At 48.6% G+C, this 18,002-nt stretch overlaps 6 protein-coding genes across 6 annotated transcripts; 3 read left to right on the plus strand and 3 right to left on the minus strand.

The window, feature by feature from the left end:
* Window positions 1-224: 224 nt before the first annotated feature.
* On the minus strand, window positions 225-5,819 carry T310_0627 (C6 zinc finger domain protein; the record flags this gene model as incomplete). Its single annotated transcript, XM_013476468.1, has 9 exons — window positions 225-1,348; window positions 1,409-2,140; window positions 2,179-2,510; window positions 2,561-2,636; window positions 2,718-2,791; window positions 3,183-3,277; window positions 3,446-3,501; window positions 3,541-4,649; window positions 4,705-5,819. 9 exons carry the CDS (start codon window positions 5,817-5,819, stop codon window positions 225-227), a joined length of 4,713 nt encoding a protein of 1,570 aa, XP_013331922.1.
* Window positions 5,820-6,348: 529 nt separating this feature from the next.
* On the plus strand, window positions 6,349-7,896 carry T310_0628 (MFS monocarboxylate transporter; the record flags this gene model as incomplete). The annotated part of the gene is made up of 5 exons (XM_013476469.1): window positions 6,349-6,458; window positions 6,513-6,729; window positions 6,784-7,524; window positions 7,590-7,687; window positions 7,743-7,896. The coding sequence occupies 5 exons, from the start codon at window positions 6,349-6,351 to the stop codon at window positions 7,894-7,896; spliced, it is 1,320 nt and encodes a 439-aa protein (XP_013331923.1).
* A 1,117-nt stretch (window positions 7,897-9,013) lies between these two features.
* T310_0629 (Uncharacterized protein) lies at window positions 9,014-9,820 on the plus strand (the record flags this gene model as incomplete). Its single annotated transcript, XM_013476470.1, has 1 exon — window positions 9,014-9,820. The coding sequence occupies one exon, from the start codon at window positions 9,014-9,016 to the stop codon at window positions 9,818-9,820; it is 807 nt and encodes a 268-aa protein (XP_013331924.1).
* Window positions 9,821-10,707: 887 nt separating this feature from the next.
* On the minus strand, window positions 10,708-11,801 carry T310_0630 (uncharacterized protein; the record flags this gene model as incomplete). Its single annotated transcript, XM_013476471.1, has 2 exons — window positions 10,708-11,126; window positions 11,183-11,801. 2 exons carry the CDS (start codon window positions 11,799-11,801, stop codon window positions 10,708-10,710), a joined length of 1,038 nt encoding a protein of 345 aa, XP_013331925.1.
* A 2,701-nt stretch (window positions 11,802-14,502) lies between these two features.
* On the plus strand, window positions 14,503-16,235 carry T310_0631 (Aromatic-L-amino-acid decarboxylase; the record flags this gene model as incomplete). The annotated part of the gene is made up of 3 exons (XM_013476472.1): window positions 14,503-14,551; window positions 14,656-15,586; window positions 15,641-16,235. 3 exons carry the CDS (start codon window positions 14,503-14,505, stop codon window positions 16,233-16,235), a joined length of 1,575 nt encoding a protein of 524 aa, XP_013331926.1.
* Window positions 16,236-16,751: 516 nt separating this feature from the next.
* T310_0632 (uncharacterized protein) lies at window positions 16,752-17,942 on the minus strand (the record flags this gene model as incomplete). Its single annotated transcript, XM_013476473.1, has 1 exon — window positions 16,752-17,942. The coding sequence occupies one exon, from the start codon at window positions 17,940-17,942 to the stop codon at window positions 16,752-16,754; it is 1,191 nt and encodes a 396-aa protein (XP_013331927.1).
* Window positions 17,943-18,002: the final 60 nt, after the last annotated feature.

An 18,002-nucleotide genomic window follows, 5' to 3' on the forward strand; every position in this document is an offset into this window, starting at 1 on the left:
ACATCACCAGGATCCGATTCTCGATGGTGGAGTCTAAGCTTAGAAAAGCTATGGTCTACTCTGATTTCATTGCCATTTATCCTGTCGCCTTCTACTCCGGAATATGCTCCAAATATATATATGGCGCCAGGCGGAGAGACCGTGATGAGATATAATATCTAGTACTGACAGAATGATAGACTACCACACGCATAAGACGTGCAGCTCAATTGCTACTGGACAGCTCAATGAGAATCACGTTGATCATGCTGTAAAAGCTGATCCGCCGGTCCATTCCCATCCTTGCTGATACTCTGATCCTCACCATTCGTAAACTGGACCTTGATTCTCGTCTCTCCCGCCCGTTTCAGCCACGTCTTCGTCGAGGCCAACGGGTCATACAGTTCCGGCTGCATCAGATTCGTCATGATCCGGCCTGCTGCCGTCTGGTTCAGGAGCTGGATCAGGTTTGGCGATGAGAAGCCCGACGCAATCCAGAGGACCAGCGTGATGGCGATCGCGGGAATCCAAAGGACGAGGCAGACGATGGCGGGGATAGCGTACAGCATGTCATAGTGAATGACATTGGAGAGCGGCGTCACGAGAATGCTGCGACTGATTCCGGGCGGGACGGGAACAGGTCGCTGCGAGTGGTCCACGACCAGGTAAGAGATTGTATTCTTGGTCCCCACCGTCGCGGATGCGATGAGATCCGTATAGATCAAGTTGACAATCTTGGAGCAGCTCGCAGCGCTCCCGGACAGGCTGCTCCACAGCTGCTGCATGGCAACACTTTGCCTTCCGGTATAATCCGCAAGGACAATACCGCCCGGGAGGGACAGTGTTACTGCCTCCGTGTTTGACATTCCATATACACTGTTCATGGCGATCTGGAAACCATTGCTCCCCGCTATGCTGTCGTAGAGGTTGTCGAAGCCGGTATAACCCTGCCAGCAGAACGGAAGATAGAGACCGTCGGATCGACGAGTGAACAGATGCTCCGCCTTCTCGTATCGGTCGTCGACGAGTCCCCAAAGAGGGGATGTCAGGACTGCAGCCTGGCCGGTATCTTCGATTGCCCACAGGGGTTCCGGCTCGTCTCCGTATGTTTTGGCCGTGACGTTCAACACGTCCAAGTTAGCGAGGTCGGCCGTTCCATTGAACTTGAAGCCGACTGTTTTGATGGATGCGCGGACCGCGCTGGAGCAGACGTAAAGACGCTGACTCCATGCGCTCAACTGCTGGAAGATGCGAGGATCTCCGCCGTCAGCTCGTTGAGGGGTCACCAGGAGAAGGCCGCAATTGATTGCAACGGTATCGATATTTGCACTGCTAGACTCAGGGAGGATTCTATTTTCACATACATTCTCTAGTCAGAGTCAACCTGTGTGTTGGATATTTATCTGAAATATATATATCTATTACTCACGGGCATCCGTTATATTGGTTGCATTTAATGAGCTATACAACAAAATGCCACTCAGTGGAGTGATCTGGATTGAATCCGGTCTGAAATCAGGACTAAGTAAGGTTGGCAATGGATGTCTCCCTCCCAGAGTCATGTTTCTCGGACTCGAGAGTGCGTCGAACGTCGTCAGATTGAGGGCGACCATGGTCAGAGCATTGTGAGCCCATGCTGCCTGTGCGGCACGACCGAGCAGATCCGGATTCTCCTGGAGGTTTTTGGTATTGCACTCGTAGCCCTGCAGTGGCAGATCCGCGAACCCTCCTTCGTCTTGAAAGAAGATATTGGTCAACGACATCTGGTCACCGTCCGTATAGTTGATCGTGAAATGAATGGAGAGGTTCGTATCGACGCATTGGGTAACCGGCTCAATCCAAGTGATATCTTCGTCCCAAACGGCGCCGTCTTGAAGGCCAGAAGGGACGGTATGGTTGCGGTACCCAATCCCGCCGTTTTCGCTATCGACGATGAGTCCCTCAACCGGTTCGATTTTATCATGGAGAAGAAGAATGTCCACGCTGCGAAAGTATCCCACCGTATACGACTGGTTGTTGTCGACCTGGCTCTGGGAGGTGGGGTAATACTGCCGATATTGCATGTCGAAAATCCCAGAGACGGTGCTCCCGTTGTGCGAGGTGGCACTCGTAAAGATGTCGGTTATGTTGCTTGGTATTCGTGTCGAATAATTCCCTGCGCCTGAAACGATATTGTCCGGCCCGCCGGGAGGGACATACGCGTCCGTCCCCTGCGATCCAGGACAGACGATAAAGCAGCGATGCCACCGCACTGCCGCGAAAACGGCATGTCTGGACGGGGCGGAGTGACCAGTCCAAAGGCCGACTTATCCGGGGCGTATACGAAAGGCATCGCTCGCGGGCTGATGGGCTCGACACGATCAGAGAGGCCCAGCGGAGTGATGATACCTGTCACTGTAACCACACCGAGACTGAGCGTGGTCAGCCAGGAAAGGGAGAGCACCATTCGCGAGACTTTTCTCGACGCAGCGGCATTGGTTTGGAGGATTGCGGGCCATAAGGTCGACTGCAGCGAACGACTCGCAACGGACCTGGAGCAGTCAGACGGTCGAAAAGTATTATTAGAAGTAACGTTGCACACCAAGTCACAGCATTGTTCTCACTGGGCAATAGCCATGCGAGAATCAACGACAGGATCAGTGGGAAAGTGATTCGCACTAATTAGATAGACAGACAGGTCAGCAGGAAGAAGAAGACAAAATGTATCCGATCGTAATGATAGCCAAGAGATTACTTACCAACGACGACGCCAAAGGCGATCAGTCCAGAAACCTGGCCTACAGTTATCTCCATCTGGAATATAGAATTTTTACTATGATTACATGTAATGTAAAGCAACCGAGACTAAAAAGGATGAGGAAAGAAACCCTCCTACATATAAAACTCCCTCAAAGTCATGTCGCATTCTCCCTTCAAGAAATGCTTGTAAATCAGGTTGAAAAATGCAGTTCAAGAGTCAATCAATCAAGAAATCAGCTGAAGTCGACTACTACCCGGAGAGTTGAAAACTACATGTTAGGTATGTTCGTATATGGAACGCACCCCTGCAACCATGCAGATGCATTATTCCACATTCGGTAAACATCACCGCATGACACGAGGTTGGCTTCTGCCACAATTTCGAAAAAAAAAAGGTAGACAACTGGCTCAGAGCCTCAGATTCGATTGATTGATTGATTGGTAATTCTCTATGTAGTACATACAAATACGAGGCACACTGCTTCATGTATATAAGCCCTAAACCGGTTTTGGAATCTACTCCATGCATGAAGCCATACAGCCCTGCAGGCCATCCATCCTGGGCGCTCGTTTTCATGTTGATCATCACAAACAACATTTTTTTTAAATTGCCAATTTAGGTGGCAAATAGCGAGGTCTTCTACAGATATGAGTGAACTGATAATAACAAGGCCGATGGATTATTCATTAATGTTAAGTAAGGTTGAATATATCAGCTCTACATTACTATAAAAATATCAAACTCCAGTAAGCCCCAAATTCCATTTCTTTCACTGCCACGTGCTTTTTAAATATCACAGATCATGCTACTAGATCACTCACAAGGCACATTGACCTCGGTGAGTTCTGTCAACAACCCCATCCAGTCGTGAGGGTCAGTCCCCAAGGTAGCACCACTGTCCAGAAACTCTGACCATAGATCTTCCAGTCCCCGATCGCTGCAATCAGCGGTAAATGTCTCATTTGCTGGGAGTGAAGTGATGGCAGTTTTCTCTTCTGCTGCAGGGGCCTGCATTCCACCCGCCTCTCGCGTGGAAACAACAGTGGCAGAAACAGGATTATTTTGCATTTGTGCAACGCCATCATTCCTCTCACATGTTGAACTTGCATGTAATGTTTCGGGTTGATTAGTGTTTGATGCGGTTGTTGATTTTCCAAACCGCCAATACTTCTGCAAAACCCCCATCATCGCATTAATACCTTCTCGGACCAGGGAACAGCTCTGTTGCGCCTTGTCGAGCATTCGACAGGCGTCCAAGACTTCTTCCCTCCGTTTGTCGGCCAGGATATCATCCCAGTTAAAACAAACATCCATCAGAAGGATCACAGCCGCCATGAAGACGTGATGCATCACGGACCAGACCACTGAGCTGCTGGGCGTGAATCTGACCTCGTCCTCGTCCATGATGCGTTTGATCTCGATGACTCGACGGGCAGATTGCAAACAAACCACATGAGAATAGGAATACTTCGGATCTCGTGCGCCCCTGATAAAATACTCACGATGTAATCGACATACTCGAGAGTGGAACCCTTGCTGAACCAGAAGTCGTTGCCATGCGATTTGTGGTCGCTCCCGATAGAGTTTTGCATATCGTCTTCGGTTGACAGGATCCAGCCGAAAGAAGTCCGGGAGCTCTTTGTAGATTTGATTCAGTCTTCGGTCCATATCCAGGATCTTGTCGTAGCTAACTTCCAAACATTGAAAATGCTCAACTGCAGTCTCATTTACCATCTCCCGGCACCAGTTCGCCAGTTTCAGACGTAGGTTGGCGTAGGACATCTTCGTTGGGACTGACTCCGGCAGTGAGTAGCCATCCTGAAATTTGCCAATATCCTCGTCTTCGATATTGGCTGGAAGTTTCACGTTCATATGCTTCGGGTGTATGAGATATGTTCGCTCTTGTGGACCGCTCAGAAACCCTATCAACCTTGATAAAATCAGCGTTTCGACCTTGTGGAAAAGAAGAGAGAGCTTGTTCCTACCAGTCGTAGGCGACCAGATGCCACCACAACCTCCGTCTCATTTCCACGTCCACCGGGTCAAAGCCATGGGTTCTTCTTTCCTCCTCGTACCGGGGGGAATCAGTGCAGTGGAGGCCAAGGTGCTTTGCTTGATTGACCATCGTCCCATGGACGAATAAAGAAGCGATGGAAGAGTCCGTGTCGGTATAGGGTACACAATGCGCGACAATGACCGTTGCCTGGAACCCCTCGATGGTAGGGTATGTCATATAGTTGCTTTGGATCAGGGCTGCACCGACCATGGATATGAATTCACGACAGCGGGCTTCTGCGTATTCGGGTGATTCGGAGAAATTGCCGGTGCCCTGGTGCCAGAAATATGACGCTGCAGCAAGGATGCTGAAAAGAAGGGCCAGATGGTTCAAATCTACTGGTGCATTGTTGTGCACGCAGTGGTAGATATCGTTGATCTGAGCCTGGACGCGACTTGGTACAATGACATGGTAGAGATAGTCGACGTAATCCAAGTAGTACTTGAACAGAGAAAGGGTCTCTGACTCTCTTGGTAAGAAGGAGGTCAGTTTGGTGGTTGCAGAGGCGCTGTGTGCAGGGTTTTGAGCACGTGGGATGAGACATATGTCGCTCTCCCGCCTCGACATCTTATGCTGGCTGGCATCTGGAGAGCTGGGCGACATCACTTTATCTTTCAGCATCATTGGCAGCGCAGGAAGAATATGTGGACCCATGACGATCTTCTCGAGCCAATCTGCCGTCATCTGCTGTTCACTGCTTTCTCGCGATAAGTGCGCTTGGCAAGCAATTCGACTAGGAGCATTTTCAGCAGCTGGAGGAGGCTTGGCCTCGACTCTTTGATCAACGACGATATTCGGGGTTGTCGTCTTCTCATCATGCGCTGCTGGCTTAACAAGTCTTGTTTCATCAACAACGCCAGTGCCATAGACACAGGGGACTCGACGCGTCTTGCAATTCGAGCATGGCTGCTGGCGGTCGCATTTCAACTTCTTGGTCCGACAGGTCTGGCAGGACACGGGGTCCTGTCTTGGGACTCGTTTACGGACTTCATCCGCCGGCTTTCCATCAGTTCCTTCAGAATCAGCTTTTCTCTTCGTCGACATGGTTCACAATCTCCGGACAGTCTCGGAGATTGATGATGGCGATGATGCAGTCCGGAGGAGTAAATTTGCTAGGTCGCAGGAGTCAAGTAATGATCTGACGCCTGAAATTATGTTCAGAGACATCAGAGGCCACTGTTTAATTCAAATAAGAGAAATGACTCCTGCATGGCAATGAACTGTTGTATGTCATCCTTATCGATGTTGTGACTGTTTTGGGCATAGCGCATTCGGAGTCTCCGCGGACACTCCGAGCCTGTATCACCATCACGCAGTTTCCAAATCATGGCTAACAAAGAAAGCATTAGGCACCTACAGGTAGTCAGCATGAGAGTCCGCGGAAGGTCCGAGGCTGAAGGGCTCGACTGCAGTCCAACCATGGAAGACTCATTCGCCAGAGCAGCGTATAAATGCGCTGTCCTCCGAGGATGGACCAGCCTGCACTCTCCAACCATCAGCCATCCTCATAGATCCTCAAGTATTTGATCTCTCAAACTTTTGAGCACCTCCAGCAGTTGCAACATTGTTAAGCATGCGAATTCAGCACGAGATGGACAAGACAAACCTCCCGACTGAGTCGGAGCCGCCAATGTCGCCCGACGTTGTCCACCACCCCAAACCGCAATCTCCCAGCGAGTTCACGTATGTTGGGCCAAGTGATTTGTGAATCTCCTATGATTGCTAATTCATTGCTAGAACTCGGGCGAACCTCACGCTCGCAGGCTCGTTCGGGGTGATGTTCTGCACCGTCGGCTTTGGGAATGCTTTTGGGGTGTTCCAGGAGTACTACGAAGCGAGCCTTCTTTCCAACGAGTCAGAGTCCAACGTCTCATGGCTGGGATCGATCAATATCTTCCTGCTATTTGCGGGCTCCCTCTTCACCGGTCCGATCCTTGATCTGTTTGGGCCAGTGGTCGGTCATCCTGCCTGACTTGCAATCATGACAGCCTGTTAACAACCGTCTTAGATAATGTTTTGGCTCGGCAGTATTGCAACAGCCTTCTCGATGATGATGACCTCTCTCTGCAAGGAATTTTGGCAATTCATCCTCGCTCAGGGTATCCTCCTTGGCCTGTCCATGACTCTACTCGTCTGTCCGGCCGTTGCGCTCGTTAGCCAGTACTTCCGGAAGCGACGTGCTGTCGCCGTTGGCGTGACCGTCGCCGGGTCCTCCATTGGGGGCGTTGTGTGGCCCATCATCGTGAACGAGCTGTTGAAGAAGCCGAATATCGGTTTTGGCTGGACGATGCGCATTTCGGGCTTCATCATGTTGGTCATCTTGGTCGTATCAAGCATCATCGCCCGTTCCCCAGAGAAACAAAACAAGTCAGACGCCGAAAAGCAGCAGAGCACACCTGCTGGAAACCGAAAGTGGGACTGGACCATCGTGAAGACGCCTGCGATGCTCCTTACGGCCCTTGGATTCTTTTTCAACTACCTTGGCATGTTCTCTCCGTTTTTCTTCGTCACTAGCTACGCCGTCACCAGAGGGTTCTCGCAAAACCTGGCCTTCTACACCGTCTCGATTCTCAACGGGGGCTCGTTCTTTGGGCGGGTTCTTCCCGGTCTGGTGGCCGATCGCTATGGCAAGTTCAACTTGTGCATCATCATGACGGCTTTCTCTGGCATCATCGCGCTGTGTTGGACCACCGCGACGTCGGTTGCAGGACTTGTCATCTTTTCTGCTGCGTACGGGTTTGCCTCCGGAGTGAGTTTTTCTTTTTTCATGCCCGTTGTATTATCGGCCTTACGGCTGACAACTCCCATCCCCAGGGTATTCTTTCGCTGCAGCAGGCCTGTGCTGCTCAACTCGCAACGCCACAGACGATGGGAACGGCTTTGGGATTTGTGATGACCGCGGCTGCGCTTGCGTAAGGAACTCTTGTCATTGTTGTTGTCTTCTTGATCGCTGCTGACCAGCCGTAGGTCGCTCGCAGGAATACCAGTCAGCGGAGAACTGGCCGGTAAATACGGCTATCTTCCGCTATCCATCTATTCAGGAGTCAGCCTTCTCACGGGCGCTGTAGTTCTTTTCTTTGCGAAGCTCGTTCAGAATCGCGATCTGCGGGCTGTAGTCTGACGAACGAGTGAAAGAGGGGAACATGAAATTTATTTCTCCAGAGATTCGGTTAGGGCATACATATTTTATTTATTTGATGGCGGGGGAAATAAGGATACAATGGCACTATTGATTGCGAGGTCCTGTACACTACATGAAATTGCTTACACTACATGAAATTGCTTACACTACATGAAATTGTTGATAGATAACAATATGAACATCTTTTCTCATGCTACTTCTTTTCTTTTTATATACTTCGTAACTTAACCATAGATCAAAAGTTTTCACACCTTCCGTCTGTATCTAGACAATAAAAATAAATAATAATAAATAACAAGATAAAATGAACAAGCCTTCCAGTTCTCGCTTCTCTCGAGAAAAATACCTGGTCTATGCCAAGAAGTTTACAGTCTTTATCCACTCTCGTGTCAGGTTTCCTAATTAGGTATATCACTTACTATAATTTTTTTGCCATTCTTGCTGTATCTGCGCTGTATCTGCTATGATGTAATGGCTTGATAACATGATATTGCACTTTTCCAAGTTCCCATCTGAGTATATCTGTAGAATGTCAACAAGAATGTCAACAAAATAAGTGCCAAGTACACTGACAAGTATAATGACAAGCATACTGACAAGTATACCGACATCCCTAAACTCAAAATCGTTCTAGAAATCTTGCTCTCAGTAAGAGCGGAAACTCAACCTGGTGGGCTCTTTTTTTTTTGCCGCAGTGACATGAACATTATTTCATACGCTGACGGCCAATCCACGTTTAATACAACGAAACTAGATCGTTTTACCCGACCAGTGCATAAGCTTGGTACCATGAGGTCATTCCGTATGGGGCAAAAAACCGTGGAACTCGTAGAACTCGTCCGTCTCCAAGGATAGGAGTAATTCAGTATAGCCAAATGGCGAGGACGTTTTCTCTTTGAACTTCAACCAATTCGATACATCCGTCATCATGCTGTGACCGTCGTTTCTGCCAGTCGTGTGAGTATTTTTGAGTTTCATGTTGGATCACATCTATCGAATTGAATATCTATCCATCAGTTTGATCTCTTCTGCCAAGATCTTTCCCAGCTCAACAACCCAATTGATGTCTCGCCGGCAAGCAGAGTAGAAAATCAAGATGGAACCCCATAAACGAATGCCTCTTGTCCGTCGCTACATCACGACGCACAACAATGATGGCGAAGCAGTGTTCTTGTCGTCCAGCCGAGTCCCCGAATGCGCCCCCAATCGGACTGCCGGTGACGATGGAGAGGTTGCCATGCTCTACTCGACAGACACATTCCCTATTCAAATGGATCAAGAGGCCGATGTGGCCGTGTACGACTCGTACCTGCATACGCCACCGGGATTGATGCCGCAGAACGGCACGGTCATGCGAGTCGTCGATATGCGACCAAGCAAGGAGACGCCGATGCATCGGACCATCAGTCTGGATTACGGCGTCGTGCTCGAAGGCGAGGTCGAACTCCTGCTGGACAGTGGACAGAGCCGAGTGATGCGGAGGGGCGATGTCAGCATACAAAGAGGCACAAGCCATTCGTATCGCAACCGGAGTGACACGGACTGGTGCCGGCTGCTGTTTGTGTTTTTACCTACAGGTCCATTAACGGTTGGAGGGAAAGAGTTGAAGGAGGAGTGGTACGATGAGTGGGGAGAAGAAAAACAGGAGGAAGAGAAACAAGGAGAGAAACAAGAGGAAGGAAAACAAGAGGAAGGGAAGCAGGAGGAAGAAAAACAAGACAGTGAAAAACAAGAGGGAGAGAATCAAGAAGAAGGAAAACAGGAGGAAGGAAAACAAGAAGAAAAACAGGAGGATGGAGAGCAACAAGGCGAAAAGCCAGAGGATCAAAAACAGGAAGATGGAAAGCGGCATGGTCCACTGGAAAAGGCCAAGTCGAAGATATCGGCATTGAAGTACAGCTGACTCGACTACATTCTACTAAGAATTTGTTTACAATAATATAGCCGGCTAAGTTCTGAACTGATTATATTCTCAGCACGTCCTGTAAATACAAAAAAAAAACAAATAGCAACCTCCGAAATTCAAAATCTAAACTTATCATCCACGTTCAACGTATAACACGATGCATTACCTTTCCAGGGACAGGGGGACGAAGTGTTTGCCTTGGAGAAATGGACGGGTCTTTGATAGCAGAGGGTAGGATCTATACATGTATACATGTACATGTAATGTACATACATAGTAAGCATCGCATGCGCGAAAATAGAGACTTCATCCTGAAATAAACACTATAAAAAAAGAATAAAACTATGATTGGAATTGGGGAGAGGTGTAAATGCTCAGACAAGGGTTGCTGGCAGGACAGGAATCAACATTTTTCACCTCGTAAAGAGATATCATCGAGGATTTTACCTGTAAGGAAATAAATCTAATTCCAACAGCAAAAGTAATGGAATAAGAGGCTATTCTTATACTTGCTCTCATATTTGACCAAGTGATGCAAAGCCATCTTTGCTCCATCTTGCCGACAATTCAGATACACGCTCATCAAGTATACAGCAAGCAGATAGCTACTGGTGACCAAGTGGAAAATTAATTGTTAGACTATCTGACGAGGTGGCATGCCTCTGAAGTCTGGATAACAACACTATCTTTTTTTCCCTGGACTATCTTGGATGAAAAACAATCTGGACCCTCATGTGCTGCACAAATCTCATTCCCCCTAAGATTCAATCGAAACATCTTGACTTCACAGATGACTGAAATGAATGCATGCGCCTCATCCTTCCTCGTATTGGGAACGACCACTTAAGTTATCGGTTTGAAAACATCTGCCTTTGACTCCTTGTTCAAACTTTCTTGTAGCTTCTCACATTTAGTCCCTGCTCGCTGTCCATGATCTTCGCAACGGCTTCCATTAGCTTGATTTTCGGCGCGCCGCACTTAGGGACAGGAGCCTGATACTCAAAAGCGTTGACTCGCTCGAAACGCCTATAGTTGCCTTCAGCAGTAAAATGTAATGAAGGGATGCGCAAATTTTTGACCTCTTCAAAGAGATCATTTACCGACACCTCCCTCAATTTTTCTCCGGTATCTCCGTATGCTAGCTGGTGTAGTTTGTTCAGTGCCATTGAAAAGGCCCCCAGAACCATCATGTCACATTCCTCAGTGCATTTGACCACATTGGAGCAGTCGTAAGTGCTTTTCATCTGAACGACCTCATTGAGAATGCTAGAGATCAACTGTTCTCTACGAGCGTTGATCTCTTCTATTTTGGCATTATAAGTCTACGTGCTCATCATGTTTTATTGGTGACACACTTACCGAAGACAGCAGAAGAGGCAGGTAGTCGACTCCCAATTTGGGGTGTTCGCGCTTGCAGAATCAGCTTCCTTGTTGCCAACTGGAAAACCTTTTCGCTGCCAAAAATTAAGGCAACCTCGAGGCAGAATTTGTAGTAATCTGTATTGGTACGAAACTCTGTCGCTGGACTCGCCCGGTTGCCGTTCTGCGGAGACATCCATGTCTCAGTGTAGGAGTGGACAACCTCATGGAGTTGATATTTGTCCACCAAAATAGCTATTTCGCCTATAAGGCCTCTCGTAATGGCCTTTGGCACGCTAAAAAATTTTCCATGAATGAGGTTCATCAAGATCAACATTGCTTCACCGTTGTCATCAGGAAGCATCAATTCAATAGCTCCTGTCTCTGCCAGAGCTTTCCCCTCTGCGAAGTTTCCTCTGAGCATCGCTTTGAATACCGGTGAGGCCAGGGTGAGATGTGGAGAAGATACTTGGATCTTCATGGCATAGCCACATTTTCCGGGAATAAGAGTCACATCTCCGTTGGGATCGACAACATGGACAGTATCCGATTTCTGATTATCCTTTTTTGGCGTGGTCTCACTATTAGGCGCTACTGTATTCAATGGATCGGAAGTCATGTTGATGATTTCAAAGCGTCAGTGACACAGGCGTTCAACTGGAGGATGCGTCGCTAAATATTGACCTGGGGCGATTTCAACAGGGTGATCCGGTTTAATCGTGCTGTTTCAAGGTTAGAGGCAGTTAGATAATGCCAAATAGAACTCACACCTTCTTTGTCTTGAGATTTTCTGGCAAAAAAATATGTGCTAACAGAGAAAATACCTGCCAATGTGACGAAGATGTAAAGACAGAAAGGTATTTCTTTGAAATTGACAAATACGAACTGTAAAGTATCGAGGGAAGTTTTGGCTTGACGTGGTCAGAATATGAATTTTTAGTGATGGCAGTGAGGTGGGTGAATGGATATTGGCAGCGCACCACGTGAGAGATTGCCTCAATTTGAACGTTTGAAGATTAAGGAAAGAGAGAGTTGAATCTGAAACGTACGAGCCCACGCAGGACTTATGGCTTAATCCCTCTGAAAGGAATCAATATCCGGGCATTCGACGGCCAGGAAGATGGAATCTCGTTGTGTCCGCAAAGAAAGCGAGCCTGAAGGTTGAGCGAAGAACCGGATCATAAAAGATGGTCAAGTAGAGGTCGAGATTAGGGAAGAAAGACCAGTGACTGAGGTCGTGATTGCGACAACAGAATAACAAGAGGTCGCTACTGCTCCCAAGCCCTAGCCCTTGGCCCTAAGCCCTGAGCTGGCCTAGCAGGTGACCTTCTTATGTAAACACCGTCAGGGAAGGAATCCTGTCAGTACGATAATTTCAAATGTTCACGTAGATATACTAAGATGGTCTTCTCCTTTAGTGAGAATAACTTGAACCTACTTCATTCATCATCAAGACGAGCACTCTCTGGAACAGAAGCAAATATCTTTCTGTATCTCTACTACGTTACTCCTTCAGCGATTAGTGGGCATAATTACTCGACAAGTACGGGGATAGATAACCACTCCAGATCTAACTTCTAGAGATATATGTGTTTGTGTCAACAATAAAAAACATATAACTAGGGTGCGCAGCTCGATTTCACGAGATCCATTCCATTCTGCGTATCTCTATATTCTCGAAGCAGTATATAAATCCAGAACTACTATCAAGCACATTACTATGAGAATCCTACTTGGCAACTAGTTGTACATTTATATACTTATAAGAAAACCCATATTGTTGGCTGTACTACTTATTTATATCCCAATCTTACTAATATGTTCAGATTTAGTAGAGTATAAACGAGACATGTCTTCGCTCATAGAGAAGTCCATTATCCTGTTGCTGAAAGAGGCTCCTCCTGGTTGATTGTCCGGCAGAATGGCGTTTGTTGTCGTGGCCTTGCTGTGCTGATGGTGTAGCTGACTCTAAAGCTGTATTTCATAGTAAACAGTCAGTGGACCTTGAACAACAGCCAAAATGTCAGTTTGTTAAAACCAGTCTTAACTTGTGTCTCAGGTTCAACCATCTGTATATAGGATTCAACAGGGGCAATCAGCCTAACAGGATGGTCAAAAAAATCCACTGTTAAGTGAGATTAACATAAAATATGAGGTATTCACTAAGGAGCAACTAATAACTAAAAAATATGAAGTACCGTCCAACGGTCTCCAGCAAGGTTGATAGAGACAAGAAGCTTGCTTTGTCTGACCTGTCAAATCAAATTCACCCCTGTGTAATCTGATATCCTTTGTGACAGATCAAGATTGCTCCAGTCACCGATTGCTCTAATTCAAACGGGTCTGTATAGATTAAGTTTCTTTGTTGACGTTGTACTACAAAGAGTTCTTGGTCGACGGAGCTAAATAATATTCCGAGCATGGATGCTCGCATAAATGACTGATCGACATGCAGGATTGCAGCCAGGGGTCTAGACTCGGGGATTGTACTACCATGCAGCATATTATGGACTAGACACACCACATCTGGATACCGTGTAATTATTTTGGTTGATCTCTTTTCTGAAAAGCTGACTGCGGCGTACAAGAATGCGTAAATTTCAAAGACATACAAAGCCAAACTCCACAGGTGGATTCAGAGAGGAACTAGACGCATCATGCTATAACTAAGCGGGCCCTTGCATGATTATCAGTTGTCACCCCACTAGTCGAGAGTGGCAGAAAAACCACATATGGAGGACATGATCTCAAAGCGCAAGGTAATGACTCTGGCAATAACAGAGTGGATTTTTCCATTGTGGTTATCCCTTCTAAGTACGAAAAGCAACATACAGATGAAACAGGTAAAGAGAGAGAGAAGCAGTTCCAGATGAGGCTTATAAATGCTTATCTCCGATAAGCCAGATGGCACGTGGGGCCGGAATTATTCCGGAGTATGCCCCGCCGCGGCTGTCACTGCAGTCGGAGTTGGCACCGCAGTCAGTTCAGACATTCCAGTAACAGCCTTGTCCAGATGAACGCTTGGACGTACTGACAGTCTGGACTTGCTTGTTTGTGAATGTTGTATATCTCTCCTGGCGATAATGATTGGTCATTTGGTTGAGGTTCTTCCAGCTAACTAGAGACCTTTGTTTCTTTGTCAGCACTGTCCATGTTGCATTCATAGATTAAAATCTCACCATCTCTTTTTTTTTCTGACAGCACCTGCAGTGTGAACTGAAGAGCTCTCCAATCTGAACAGGAAGATCGTGGCTTTTTTTCTCTGTGACTTAGAGCCTGTTAAGTCCCCGTTAACACCTCGCACACGCGATTCAATCAACATGGATCGCGAGCAGTTTAGAGCTGCGGCCCACGCAGCCATTGATGACAGTAAGTTAGACAAGACACTTCAGTCGTCTCCTAAAAATGCAGCTATGACTGTGAACAACGACGCTGCACATCCATTCTGAGCGCTTGCTCACTCACGAATCTAGTCACCGACTATTTTGATACCCTCCCCTCTCAGCGCGTCGTGTCCACAGTCGAACCAGGTTATCTGCGCCCTCAGATTCCTGAGAACCCACCTGAAGAGCCTGAAGAATGGTCTCAGATCCAGGCGGACATTGCTTCCAAGATCAAGCCGGGCCTGACTCACTGGCAGTCGCCCAACTTCATGGCATTCTTCCCGTCCGGCGTCAGCTATCCTAGCATCCTGGGTGAGATGTATTCCGCCGCATTCAACGCTCCTGCATTCAATTGGATTTGCTCGCCCGCCTGTACAGAGCTGGAGACCATCATGATGGATTGGCTTGGCAAAGCATTGGCACTCCCAGAGTGCTTCCTGAGCACGTCCGCAAATCGCGGTGGTGGAGTGATCCAGGGCAGCGCTAGCGAGTCGGTGGCGACGATGTTGATCGCCGCTCGCGAACGCCGCGTCCGTGAGAAGGCGCTGGCTGAGGGCCTCAAGGAGGGCACCAGGGAATACGAAGACCGAATCATGGACCTCAGGCCGAGACTCGTCGCCCTCGGGAGCGACCAGGCTCACAGCAGCATTGCCAAGGCCGCTCTGATTGCGGGGACCAGGTTCCGTTCAATCCCTACCAAATTGGAAGATAACATGGAATTGACCGGAGAGGCGTTGCGTGCGGTGCTGGAACAGTGCGAAAAGGACGGGCTCGACCCGTTCTTCATCACGCTGAACATGGGAACCACCAATTCTTGCGCGGTGGATCGCTTCGCGGAGATCAAGGCGGTTCTGAAGGAGAAGGAGTCGTGGCAGAGGATCTGGGTGCACATCGATGCGGCGTTTGCGGGCGCAGCTCTCGTCGCAGACGAGTATCAGCCGATCACGCAGAACTTTGCCGAAGGCGTGGACAGCTTCAACATGAACATGCACAAATGGCTGCTTGTCAATTTTGATTGCAGGTAGGTGTCTCCGTCAGGGTTATTTATTTACGTGCTGTTCTCTAACTTCAACAGCTGTCTCTTCGTGCGCAACCGTCACGACCTGACAAACGCCCTTGACATGACACCGACTTACCTGCGCAATCCGTACTCTGACCAGGGCATAGTCACCGACTACCGGAACTGGCAGATCCCCTTGGGACGACGCTTCCGCGCTCTGAAGGTCTGGTTCGTCATGCGCAGCTACGGTCTGAAGGGACTGAAGGCGTACATTCGAAGAACCATCGGGATTGGCAACATCTTCGCGAGCCTAGTACGCGAGAGGGCCGATCTCTTCGAGATTGTCACCAAGCCAGCCTTTGCCCTGACGGTGTTGCGCGTGCGGAATCCGACGAACCTAACTGCCACCAACGGCGCGAGCTCGGACAAACCTCATCATGCCCCCCAAGTCGACGAGACATCGAACGCTCTGACCAAGAAAGTCTACGAGCTGATCAACTCGCGCGGAGAAATCTTCCTCACCTCAACCGTCGTCGCCGGGATCTACGCCATCCGCGTGGTGAGCGCCAACCCGGCTGCAGACGAGCAGCACATCCGCCGCGCGTTTGACATTCTCGTCAGCACTACGGAAGAGGTCCTCCGCGAGGAGGCTGGAAATGATAAAGCCTGACGATTCAGCAGCATACTTACGTACGGGCATACATATGCATACATACATACATGCACGCATGTACATACATGTACAGTACATACAGTATATAGATAGATAGAACCTTATGTTCTCTCTGTCTCTTTGTCTGTCTCTCAACTCAGAAAACAAAAAACAGAAAACAGAAAAGAAAAGAAAGAAACAAACTCCACTTCTTTTTGATATTAATAGTACAAATTAATAGTACATGCAGACTAATAAATGAAGAATAATAATTACTTCCCCACTTCATTTATTTATACCTGTTTTTTTTTCTTTACTGACTTATTAAGTCAAGAACAAGAGTGAAATGTGTTATGTTGCTATGTAACGTCCAATGTATTAGTCCATAATAGTTCGCCATATTACCGAAGTAAGTGTCTGATTGTAGTCTGCACTATGGATGCATATATATATCCAAGTTCTCTTAAGGCTTAAGAGTCTTCCGATCAAAATCAATCAAATCGTTCCTGATTATTACATATGTATGTGCAGTAATTATGTATATGCCACCACCTCCCTCTCATATGCCGCCGCCGCATCGCCTATGGGCTGAATGAGCGTATAACTCGCCGGCGAATCCTGCTGTTGCACGCCATTTGTCATGAACAGCGGCGTCATCTCTCCGTCTTCGCTGAAGAACAGCTGAGGCCGCTCCCGGCGGTAGTAATTGATGGTCGTCCCGTCGGTGAAGTTGACCTCCGTGGTGAACGCAACTGTGTGGTTGTTGAATGTCCAGGGTCCGTCCCACGACCGGGCGTATGCGTGACGGCCGACGTTGGGTCCGCTGCCAAACCCCCCGTCTGGCAAGAGGGAGTGTGTCAGCAGGTGGAAGTTCCCTCGTTTGTCGCGCCATATGAAAGGATCTTCGTTCGGTTCGGGGAAGATGGGATTCGCGTGGGCGCGTGTATATGGTCCCGTGAAGTGAGGTGCGTTGGCGACGTTGAGGAGTTCGGGGCCATTGCAGTTGTAGGGACAGCCGCGGTAGGCCAGCACGATAGCATCCGTTTGGTTGGACCCGGAGTAGAGCGGAAATGGCGAAGGGTTAGTGGTGTCCGCATCCCAGGTCCCGTTCGTGTCGCCGGGAAAGACCTGGCCGTGAGACGTCCACTGATAGAGGTCCGGAGAAGACCAGACGGAGATGCCACTCTCACCGTTGATATCGTTCCCCGGCCCACAGGTAAAATCCACTGTTTGGCATGTGTCCGGCACAGTGATCGGACAGCCGATGTTGTACAGCAGATATAGCTGGTCTGCTTCGCTGTATATCACCGTCGGGTTGTGCGCAAAAGTTCCCACGATCTCCGCCTCGAAGTCGTAAGGTCCTGCCGGTCCATGAATCGACTTGGCTCGGACGATCCGACTGTACGGAGACCAGTAATCGAGGCCGCAGCCATGCGTGAACTCCGCGACGAAGAGATGGAACACTTGACGGTCCGAAGGGTCGTGGACGATTTTGGCTCCCCAGGACGACGTACCTTCCCCCGTCAGATTGTATCCTGTGTTCTTCGTCGCTGGTCGAAGATCGAGCTCGCCGCAATCGGCGCCGCGCCAGCCCGGGTCACAGACACAGACGTTAGCTGGCGAACAGATGCCATTGAGATTGCAGTCTTCGTCGCTGGTGCATGCTTGCGTTGGAACCGAGAGGAGAAGGACCAGAAGAAGCAACAAGCGCTGCACGGAATTCATCCTGCTGGCTCATTCAAGATACCGAAAGCGGACAACAGACCTTTGTTCCAGCGTCATGGA

This window comes from Rasamsonia emersonii, assembly GCF_000968595.1.
Source record: "Rasamsonia emersonii CBS 393.64 chromosome Unknown ctg1118621759689, whole genome shotgun sequence".
Taxonomy (NCBI): Eukaryota; Fungi; Ascomycota; class Eurotiomycetes; order Eurotiales; family Trichocomaceae; genus Rasamsonia; species Rasamsonia emersonii.